Raw genomic sequence first — 11150 nt, 5'->3', positions numbered from 1 at the left:
TTGAGAAATGACAAAACAAATTGTGAATATAGTTAAATGCTTTATCATTGTTGGTTAACTTCCTTGTTAATTAAAGTGACTTGGGCAAGCATTTTGTTGAGATGAATTACAATTGGTATGAACAATTAACAAATTGTTCGGATAAAAAAATTTATAGATTAATTCTTATGGAATTGGTTGAGATCCAGGAGGAAACATGGAGACACTTGATTGAGTTTCTTGGTTAGAAATTAGTTGATCACGTCAGTAATAAATATCGAGTGATTGTAATTAGTGAAATTACAGTTAATTGTAATCGTAGGTTAGATGAGGAGTTACATAAATGACCTGAACAGGTACAAATGTCTTCCTTAATTCCGACTCGATAAATGGTCTCACAAATGTTAACGGACGAACCTCTGGTCGGCATTGCTTGAGTTGAACAACCTCGATGCCATTTAATCACTTTACCTAAATTGTTCACAATTAAAATGGTGAAAATGACCAATTAAACGTTAATTGTTGACTTACCATTCGGATCACTAACTAAATGTGTCTCACATGGACCTGGACATTCAACTTGTCGGACATCCCAACGTTGGAAATTGTTAACTGTACAAATATCACGAACTTCTCGACAATTAGATAATGTTGGACATCGATGATATTCACATTGATAACATCTAATTGAATAAATTCCTATTCCAAAAACACAATTAGTCCAACAATCAAGAACAACAATTGAATTGAGTTAACAGCTAAATAGTAAACTTACCAGGTAGGAACATGGAAACAATTAGAAAGGTAAAGATGAGCATATTGTAAAGATAATCAATTGTAAAGTTAATTGTTAAGTTTAAAAGGTAAAAGATTTGATGTTGATGATACAAATCTTGATTGTAATTAAGAGTGAAATTCAATTTCTAAACAGCCGATGAGATGATAATTACAATTGAATGTTGATTCACTCTCACCTCTCATCATGATGAAGCAAAACAACAATCAAAAGTTAATCACAATTACTCATAACATGTATTATGAATTTAATTGTTATCGGAATGAAAAGTCAAAAAGAAATCAATTAAATTAAAAAACTTACCATTGATTTAATAGTAATTGATTGTTGTTTTCAGTATTCCAACATTGAAACAAAACTGATCAGTTTAACAATTAACTCACAATTAATACACTATGAATATAATAACAATACTAGTTAGATTGTTGTTACTTACACTTGATTGAAACGAAACTTAATTTGATTTTTCACCTTCAATTTGATTGTTAATAGCTGATGATTGTGATTAATTAATAGCTCATCTCATATGGTATATCTTATCAACGTCGGTAACATTACAATCAATCAATATAAGAAATTACCTAAAGATTTTGATGATATCAATTAAAAACAGTCAACAATCAAGTGGTAATCATTTCATTCAAGTTAATATAACAAAAAAAATGACAAAACAATTAAAACAACCTAATCATCAACAATTAGCCACTTTATTCAATACCTAATTCACTCAAGTTCATCAGCTGATTGATCAACACAATTTATTAACCATAATAAATTATTTCCCCAATGAACTATCAGCATATCATATATACAAATGATACGATGGACAGTGGTCATTATTAGAGTCATTTGTTGCCCTTTAACCGATGGCTCTGAAAAACGAATAGAGGTCAATAAAGTCCACTTATCGTTCTCATTGAACACATGTAAATATCCCTATTTGTGAGCCTTTAAGTAAATTCAAGTGAACCAAAAAGTCAACTGGACAATGGATTAGTGTTTATGGTCAACAGATGAGCCAAGTTCAGCTTGGAAAAGGTTTGAAGATTTTCCCATGAAAAAAAAAGATCACAACAGAGACCGATAATCACCAGTGAACATTAAAACTAAATAAGTAGACAGAAACTTTCAGAATAATGATTCGGAAAAGGAAACAGTTGATAAATCCAATCAGCTGGAAGTTGATCCTATCATTTAATCCGCAAAGAGTAAAATAAATACCCCCGCTGATAAATTGACGATAAACTTTATGGCTTAAATACATGCACTTGTAATTGTGACAAACTAATCAACAATTAACAAATCACAACTATCACAAGAAAAACAACAATTCTCAATATCGAGATGGGAAAAGTACTAAAGGTTGCATCATCAAGTCGGATCGATCCAAAGGAAAGGGATAAACTCTCGGGCTAATCTTAATCCCTGTTCTGAGTCAAGTGAAAGGAGGATTATCTTATGGAGGTGGAGGAAGGAGGAAAAAAATATATCCACCACAAAGAAAGAGAGAGAGAGAGAGAGAGAGATAAAAATGGAAGAAAAAAAGTCGAGTGGATAAAACATCAAGCACGTTTGCGCACTTTAAGGTCTCTCTGTAATCTATGTAAGTTTTTATGTTCAAATGTACAAAAAACCATTCAACTCGAGTTCGCGACGACATAAACAACAACAGATCAACAGATCAACAATTAACTCGTAGTTTAGTAATCAAGTTAACCAAGAGAAATCAATTGTTTATTTCCACTCATTTACTCACTCAAGTTTACAATTTACATGTCGCCTTGTAAACAATTAACTTGATGAATCAACATCATCTTAAAAGTGATCATCATCTTCATCCTCATCATCTTAATCATCAATAAAACAACAACAGTATTAAGTGTCTTGTGTTGATTATCAATCGTTTTTCATTATTCTAATTTACTTTTTCATTGATTGATTGATACAATTTCTTGATTTGTGTTGATAAGTTTTTATTTTTTGCTAATTCAAGTTATTGGTTTTTTTTTTGTTTCGTTTTTGGAAAAATCATTTTGTTAAAATCAATTGATTAACTTTTTGTTGTTTTCTTTTCTTGTGTTTTAATTTGCCACCCAATTGATTTACCTACTGATTAATAAATGATTACAGTTATTACAAGATGATGGTTAATTGTTGTTATCATCTTTTCACCTGGGATTTGCAAAAAAAAGTAAATCATTTGCAATCAATTGATTGTGTGTCTCTCTCTGTGTCTCCACTTACTTCAATTTACAGTGATTAACTTGATTGTTACATTGATTGTCATCTCCATCTCTCTTTTTCTCTCTCTCTCTCTCATATAAATATTTAACCTTCAAATTATGTCTCTTCTTAACGAACCCTTAACACCACCACCAACAAACCCCACTGTCCACTCAATACACTCATGTTTCGGCTGTGGACTTTCACTCTTGACCGCACCATTTATAGCCTTAGTTGCTGGACATCAACACCAATGGCACACCGATTGTCTCAGGTAATTACCTTCCAATTCATTTTCCATCTCCCCCACCCAACCCTCTCTCTCTCTCTCTCTCTCTCCTCTCTCTCGATCCATCAGCTGATTATTGAAAAGTCAACGTGCTGACACAATTAATCTTAATCAATATTATCACATTTACCTTGCATTTTTGATTTACCTTTTTACAACACACAATATATTCATATTGCTGTCAAGGTTTTTTTCAGATTATAATCTTGTCAGATCAACTAATAACAATTGAAGTATATATTAGCTTCACAAATCACAATAGATATCAGATTAGCTCAACAGTATTATCAACTATTATTGGATTAAGATTACATCGTGGATAAGGATCAATGAGCATTAGTAATAAAAATCAAATTGATATACAAACTTTTTTTTTCCCGATCAACATTAACAAAAAACACTAAACCATCATCACCACCAATTGATTAATATTAATACAAAAAAAGTTTCTTACAAATTTGTTCACCTTTTTGTTAATTGTAACTGTAACAATCAACTAATTGTTTCATCGTGTTTGTTTTTCAGATGTTGCGAATGTGAAAAATCATTAAGTTCATCATGTTTCCTAAGAAATGGTCGTATTTATTGTAAATCTGATTATCTTAAATTATCTCGAGTTAGTGTTAAGTGTTCAAAGTGTTACCGGATTATATCACCAAGTGATTGGGTAAGTGATTAGTTTTAATTGTTAATCATTCCCATTGATATTGTGTCACACCCTTGTGAGATTACTGATCACCATGTTTCCAGAAACTTGATCAGTACAACATTTCCATTGGAAATTCAAGAATCTTCATTCATTATTCAGTTACTATTTTAACAAGATTGTTATTCATGATAAATTGAATTAAATTATTGTTTTTTTTTTCTTCTATTTGATTCTGATGATGAGCATGTTAATCAATGATAATCATGTTTGCTGAATATTGTTGAATAATTCAGAAAGCATTTACAACTTTTCCATCTTGATGTTTGCTTATTGGCTTGAGTATGGATTGTCAAAAATTCTGAAATACCCTTGAGGTGAATGTTGAATACCCACTTTATCATTTCAATTCTGTTTCTCTTTCTGTCTCCTTTTCTGTAAATTGATTCAGTTATTATTCAATTGTATTCCATTGACTTTTCCTTCATATTTTTTTCTTCTTCTCATATTCATCAACATCTTATTTCTGATTGGATTAACATTTTTTTCATCCTTTCTACTCAATACCCACTCTCGAACATGATAATGATGTAATAGTGTTGATCCTATAACCGATAGAATATCATAATTAACTATCATGTGTAGTTTACAAATTTTCTCCTCCATTGATTGTTATTGTTTCTCGCAATTAAATCTGATTATCTTTCATGTTTACAGGTTCGACGCGCCGGATCCCATGTATATCATTTAGCATGTTTTGCCTGTGATTTATGTCAACGACAATTAAGTACTGGTGAACAATTTACTATCGATAATCAAACGGACGATATGAGATTACTTTGTAAGCTTCATTTCGGCGTAACAAGTGAAGGTAAGTCTTGAAATTCATGATTAGCACCAACAGCGATCACCATGATTTTCAATCAATCAAATTACTAATCATTGACCTTTAACTTTTACTCTTAGGTGATTCTCATGACAGTAGTAGCAATGATTCAATGTCCAGTTCAACTCCAAAATCAAGTAAAACAAAAAGAGTCCGGACAACATTTACCGAAGATCAACTGAAGATACTCCAAGACAATTTCCAGGTAAATTATCACAATATAATCTTAATTGTTACAATTAATCCGTAAGATTATTAACAACATTTTCTTTACAAAATAATCTTTCATTCAAAGTTTACATGAAGATTGTTGTTAATCATCAATTGGATGAAGATATTGGGATGAGAGAGATTGAGAGAGAAATCAAATAGTTCGACATAAAAAAGTGTTCATCATCTTTTCATCTTCCTCATCTTTTATCTTGATATTCATCATCCCACTTTTCTAACCACTATCATACTAATATTATATAACTTGATAAACTTTTGCTTCTTTGAACCTTAAAATTGAATGTATTATATGAATATACTGGTACTATTATCAATATAACCCAAAGATACAAAATGGGATTATAACAGGAATGAAAAGTGAATCAAGTACATTATTTAATCAAATTATCTTCCATCTTCATCATCATCATCATCAGACACACATACACATGTATACATGTTGAGAGGAAAAATCCAAGGGAATCATCATCTTCCTCATCATCTTCCTTTTTCATCCTCTTGCAAACACAGCAACAAAAGTGAAAACAAACTGAATGAAATTTTTCCCTCTTCTCCTTTTCCTCTCGCTGCTTTTTCATTGACTTCAAAATGGTACCTACACTACAACCCACCACCCAATCATTTGCTTCATTTAGTGTGAGATTTTATTATGTTACAACCTAGTGAAGAGAGAGAGAGAGAGAGGTGAGGTAGGATGAAAGAAGATGAGGATGAGGATGAAAAAGGAAAGAAACAGAGATGATAAAACCATGAGATGTATAACAATCAGTTTATTTGACAGAAAAAAAGTAACCACGATATCTAATATAATATAATGTTCTTGCCGCAAGCAGAAACTCATTGATGCTAATTTTTGTCTCCTACATGGTGAACCTTTTGCCCAGGAATCTATAAGACACTTAGATCACCAAGTCACACACTAAATCAGATACAAAATGATTTATATATTGTTCAACTTGATTGTTAATCGATGTGAAAATGAATCTTTCAAAGTAAAATCACTTTTATTTTATCATTTTTTTTTCTTACTTTCATTATCACCATTGAGAGAGATGTCCTTTTGATGTTGATCATCATTCAATATTAATTTGTATGCATATAATGATAAACTTTATTATCGTTGCAATATAAACAGTATCGACACAATAAGATGATGATAATCAAGTTAAACATTGACACACACACACAGATAACACTCAGCATTTTTATTATCATTATTTGATGATTATAAATGCTTATTGTGTGTGTGTGTGTGTGTCTATGCAAGTGACATTGTACTGAAAAAAAAGTTTCGTTAACTTTTGATTGTCATCCGAATAGTTTTAGTCCTTTTTTAATTTACTCTTGAAGCCGTTGACATTTTCGCCTTTGTATTGACACCTCGTCGAGTCCTTGTCTCTCTTTATCGTGCTCAGTGTGGGTTGAGGTGTTAGATGAAAAAGAAGAGGAGGGAATCGAACAGTTCAAATGCTTTTTTAACAGTAACTTCCCCACTCGAAGACAGAAAAACATAACAAAAAAAAGTACAAATGGAAAAAGATTCGCAAGGTTTCAAGTCTCGAATTTGTAATTGTCGCTTCAATGTCGTCTCTCTCTCTCTCTCTCTCTCTCTCTCTCTTGGGCACACACGGGCCAGGGTCAAATAAAAGGGGCAATACAAAAGTCGTATACATGTTGAAAAGGAAGAGGAAAATGTTCGAACACAAAAGAATCGAGAAACTTTTCCCCACCTTCCCCTTTCCTCTTTTAGTGTAACAATATTTTCACTATTCTCATTGTTATCTATCAAATATTATTATTGTTGTTGTTTCTTATATCACATTATTATTATTTTTTACCACCAATACCAACCTCAATCTCTATTCCCTCCATCGTCTTCCTCATCTTCCTCCTCCTCCTCTCATCTTTATTTCCTTATTGTACCTTGAGTGCTATTATATTACCCATAATAGTCTATCGAGTAAAATGGTTTAGTTGTATTTTCTATGTCACACTTTTTGTTATTTCCCTTTTGATTGTAACAATTTACAATTTGATTGTTCTGATAAGTATTCTCGTGAAGAGTATCAGTTAACTAACAGTTACTTTATTATTATCACATTTTGACCTACAATCAATTGTCAAATTTAATGCAATATATTTAAGGGTATTCATGGGTATTTGTGCTGTGTGGTTATCAAAGAGAAAGCAAAATTATTGTTATGGTTTTTGACTTTGAATTTTCGTTAAATTATTTTCACAATTTAAAATGATTTTCTACTAATTGTTTACAGACTGATTCTAATCCGGATGGTCAAGATCTCGAAAGGATAGCCAATACAACTGGACTTTCTAAACGGGTGACACAAGTTTGGTTTCAAAATTCACGAGCTCGTCAAAAGAAACATTTGAACAAAAATCGCGTTCCAATTGTCGGTGAATCTGTAATTAACTCTAGATTACTTGGTAATGGTTCTAGCATAGCGAGTATTGGACAAGGTGGGACAAGAGGTTCTATCGGTGGTAATGGTGGAGGTATTGGTGGTGGTGGTGGAAATATTAATGGTGGCAATGTTCATAATAGTATTTCTGGTATTGGTACAAGTTCTGGGAATACTTCCGGTTCCTCTTGGGGTGGTAATACTGTGGGTGAAATTCATTCCAATTCAAATCAATCCTGGTCTCTTTCAAATGCTCACTGTTCTGATGGCAATTCAAATTAATTCATTCTCATCATCATCATCATACCAATTCTCATCTAACTGATACGTACAATTTCATCATCATCATCATCATGACAAAGGTTGTGTTCATCATCATCAATAATTGATCATCATGATGCTCATCAAGTAAGACTATTATTTAAATGCAATCCCACCTTCATGTGTAAATTAAATCATCTGCCACTTTATCATCATCATGAGTCTGGAATGGGCAACGAACACATAACATGAAAAGATCTTAATCCTCGAATCTAGAACTTTTTCCCCTTGTCGAATTTCCTCTTTTTCCCCCAGTTCCACTTCTTTTTCTCAAGATTCGACGCAAAATGTACAAATATTATATTTAAGAACAAAAAAAAACTCCAATTCGTTGTAATTTGGTTATAATTTTCATCTCAAAACAATTAATTTATATTTAACTTTTTCCAAAACACTCAAAAAATAAGATTAAGTTTTATTCTGTTAATCATTACCCTTAATTACTATTGAAAACAAAACAACTAAATTGTAATTCTAATCAACAGATTAACATAAATTGATGATAACAATTAAAAATTTGAATCATTAAATGATTTTGAATGAACAGTGAAAAAAAAACAAAGTTAATAACAATTAGATAGACTAACAAAAAAGTAACTATGAAAATCAATTGATACTTTCACTGATTAGATATTTAAGTGAGCAATTAATTAATTGTTCAATATCAATGAGGTTACACATTAAATTGTAATGATTAAAAATAAATCATTGATTGAATTTGCTGAGTCTTGAATTTCTGGTTGATTGATAAACTGTATTTCTGTTACCACGATGGAGGAAGTGTTAATCAAGATAATTAAGATAATTCTGTCAATCTTAATCCCTCTGATTATTATCTTTCAGTTTATCCTCATTTTTATCATCCTAATCTTTATCTTCATCCTTCAGAGTGATGATGTTGTTTTGTTTGTTTATTGGTTAAAAATAAATCACCAATGTTTCAGTTTCAAATGAATATTCAATGAATATTGATCAAGTTTTAGTCTCAACAATCAAATCAGTGAACTTTTAATCCATCGGAAAAGATTAACTAATATTCATGGATAATCAAGTTAATCACCTTTCCTCATCATCATCACTTTTCAATGTGATTAGTGATCAAATCAATTTGGTTTCTAATCATCAAGTTTGTGATCAACTTTCAAATAACTTTGGACATCAATTTAATCAATCAGATTATTACCATGAAAATGATAATTTCAACTGTGAAACTAATGAAATGGTTAAATTGATTAATGAAAATCAATCAACGGATAATAATTTAGATTCAGTTTCTGGTTCATTGTTTCAATCTAAAAGATATAATCAATTACAACTCAGTTCACCTTCATCTTCATCTTCATCCTCATCATCAAACTATAGACGAACTCGGATAAATTTCACCCTCAGGCAAATCAATTCAATGGAAAATGTTTTTTACAATCTAACCCATTATCCTGATTCAAAGTGTTTAACTGAACTTTCATTGAAATTAAATCTCCCAGTGAATAAGATTCAGATCTGGTTTCAAAATCGTCGAGCAAAGTTCAGGCGAAATTCAAAATTCTGAAAGGTAAAAAAATCCTAAACTGAACAGGTAAGTTCATGGGGAGAAAAAGCAAATGAGTAATTCAATTCATAAACTTTGCGATTATTAATCATCACTATTATCATCAATTAACTAATTATATAATTAACTCGTATTTCTATCCAGCAATTAGCAAAGAAAAAAAAAGTTATCTTCACTCGCTGAGTTTTCATCATACATAACATGTACTATTATTTGTCTGCTTGTCTATCATGATGATGATGACGATGAAACTGAACTGAATTAAGGAATAACAAAAAGACAGAAAAACTCGTCTTGTAATTAAATTAATTTGTTTACCTGTTGTATTATTATGATCAAATAAACTTATACATACATATTGATAATATAATAATAACATCTTCAAGTCTATAAGGTAATAAAAAAGGACCTGAGAGTCACGTGGATGATAATATTGATCTAGTTATGAAAATATTTGCTGAACTAAATGTTAATACACAAGTATGATGAAGATGAAAAAAAGGGCGTGTAAAAATGTTCCAACTCGAAATTCAACCAATGAGAATGTCTTTTCCAGCCTATATAACATTCATTCCTTCCCCTCCCCCGAATACCCTCCTTTCATCATTCATCTTATCTCTCTCTTTTTTTCTCTTCGATGATGAGAAACATGATGATGATAAGCAAGAAGATGAATAAGGTAAAAGTTTCATAGTCGAAGTGGGAGAGAGAAAAGAAAAAAAATTCTCACAATAATATTATTCCAACTGAATACTGAATACCTCTGGCTTATTATCATTCTTGTTTTTTTTTGTATCTCACTCAATATGAGTCTCTCTCTCTCTCTCTCATCCATATTTATCATGAAATCCTCTCATGGTGAAAAATAATGAATGAGAAAGACAAATGTACAAAAAGATAACTTGAAATGTTAATGATAATCAATTGAATATTTTCATGTAAATAATCTTGATGATGAATAATTTGATTCTCTCATTAGATAGATAAGTTTGATGATTAGAACTCAGGTAATTCGAATAGGAGAAAAAAAAGATTCTAATGATACCAGAATCGTAAAAAAGGTTCACTCACTTCCTTTGTTTCCGTTTCCCATTCACTCATTAATTTATTTGAGAAGAAAAAAATCAGGAAGTAGTTTCATGGTGATTATTACAATTCTGTTGTATATATTTGGTGTTCCCCTGTAAAGGGAAAATCAATTGGATACGATTCACCTTTAAGAATGAAAATATCACCAGAAGAGAGCGAAGAAAAAAACTTTTAATCTCAGAGAGAAAAAAAAACAAATCCAATTTTTTTCTTCTTCTTTTTCCCCATGAAAAGATTTCGCTTCTCTTTTGCTTACTGATACATATCATGTTCGGAATAATGAATCAGTTGATGAAACTTTCTCTCCATGATACACCTCCATGAGAATTCTGTCATAAAAGGTGAAAATCATTTCCATCTATAAAATATATTAGATTAGAAGGAGAAAAAAAAAGTTCTGGTTCTTCTGAGAAAGTTGTGATTCCAAATTCCTTAATTTATCTATATATACAGAACTTTGAATACATCGCTTCATCTTTATCATCATTTATCTTCCTTTTTATCATCCCAAGTAAACTCAACACTTGTTCAATAGTAAATATCCTCAGGGTGATAACTCATGATACTAAATAGTTATCATGAAGATGAAATTCTAATTGGTTTCAGATACAATATCTCGAAAGTGATGAATACTCTAGATCTATATATATATGGAAATGGGATTTAAAATATATCAAAAATAGAAAAGAATAATAAAAAAAAGTTCTAATTTATGTTCTAA

At 30.9% G+C, this 11150-nt stretch overlaps 2 protein-coding genes across 2 annotated transcripts; one reads left to right on the top strand and one right to left on the bottom strand.

The window, feature by feature from the left end:
* Positions 1–27: 27 nt before the first annotated feature.
* LOC128391590 (uncharacterized) lies at positions 28–1066 on the bottom strand. Its single transcript, XM_053351506.1, has 3 exons — positions 755–1066; positions 511–678; positions 28–450 (listed from the first exon to the last, which is right to left on the bottom strand). The coding sequence occupies exons 1-3, from the start codon at positions 795–797 to the stop codon at positions 239–241; spliced, it is 423 nt and encodes a 140-aa protein (XP_053207481.1). The 5' UTR covers positions 798–1066; the 3' UTR covers positions 28–238.
* Positions 1067–2427: 1361 nt separating this feature from the next.
* Positions 2428–8321, top strand: LOC128391589 (LIM/homeobox protein Awh-like). Its single transcript, XM_053351505.1, has 5 exons — positions 2428–3272; positions 3813–3954; positions 4651–4804; positions 4900–5024; positions 7324–8321. The coding sequence occupies exons 1-5, from the start codon at positions 3118–3120 to the stop codon at positions 7750–7752; spliced, it is 1005 nt and encodes a 334-aa protein (XP_053207480.1). The 5' UTR covers positions 2428–3117; the 3' UTR covers positions 7753–8321.
* Positions 8322–11150: the final 2829 nt, after the last annotated feature.

The sequence above is a fragment of the Panonychus citri genome, unplaced genomic scaffold (assembly GCF_014898815.1).
Source record: "Panonychus citri isolate SS breed McGregor unplaced genomic scaffold, ASM1489881v1 Contig00134, whole genome shotgun sequence".
Lineage (NCBI taxonomy): Eukaryota > Metazoa > Arthropoda > Arachnida > Trombidiformes > Tetranychidae > Panonychus > Panonychus citri.
The sequence above is the reverse complement of the archived record's forward strand: the minus strand, read 5'-3'. Positions and strand labels throughout refer to the sequence as shown.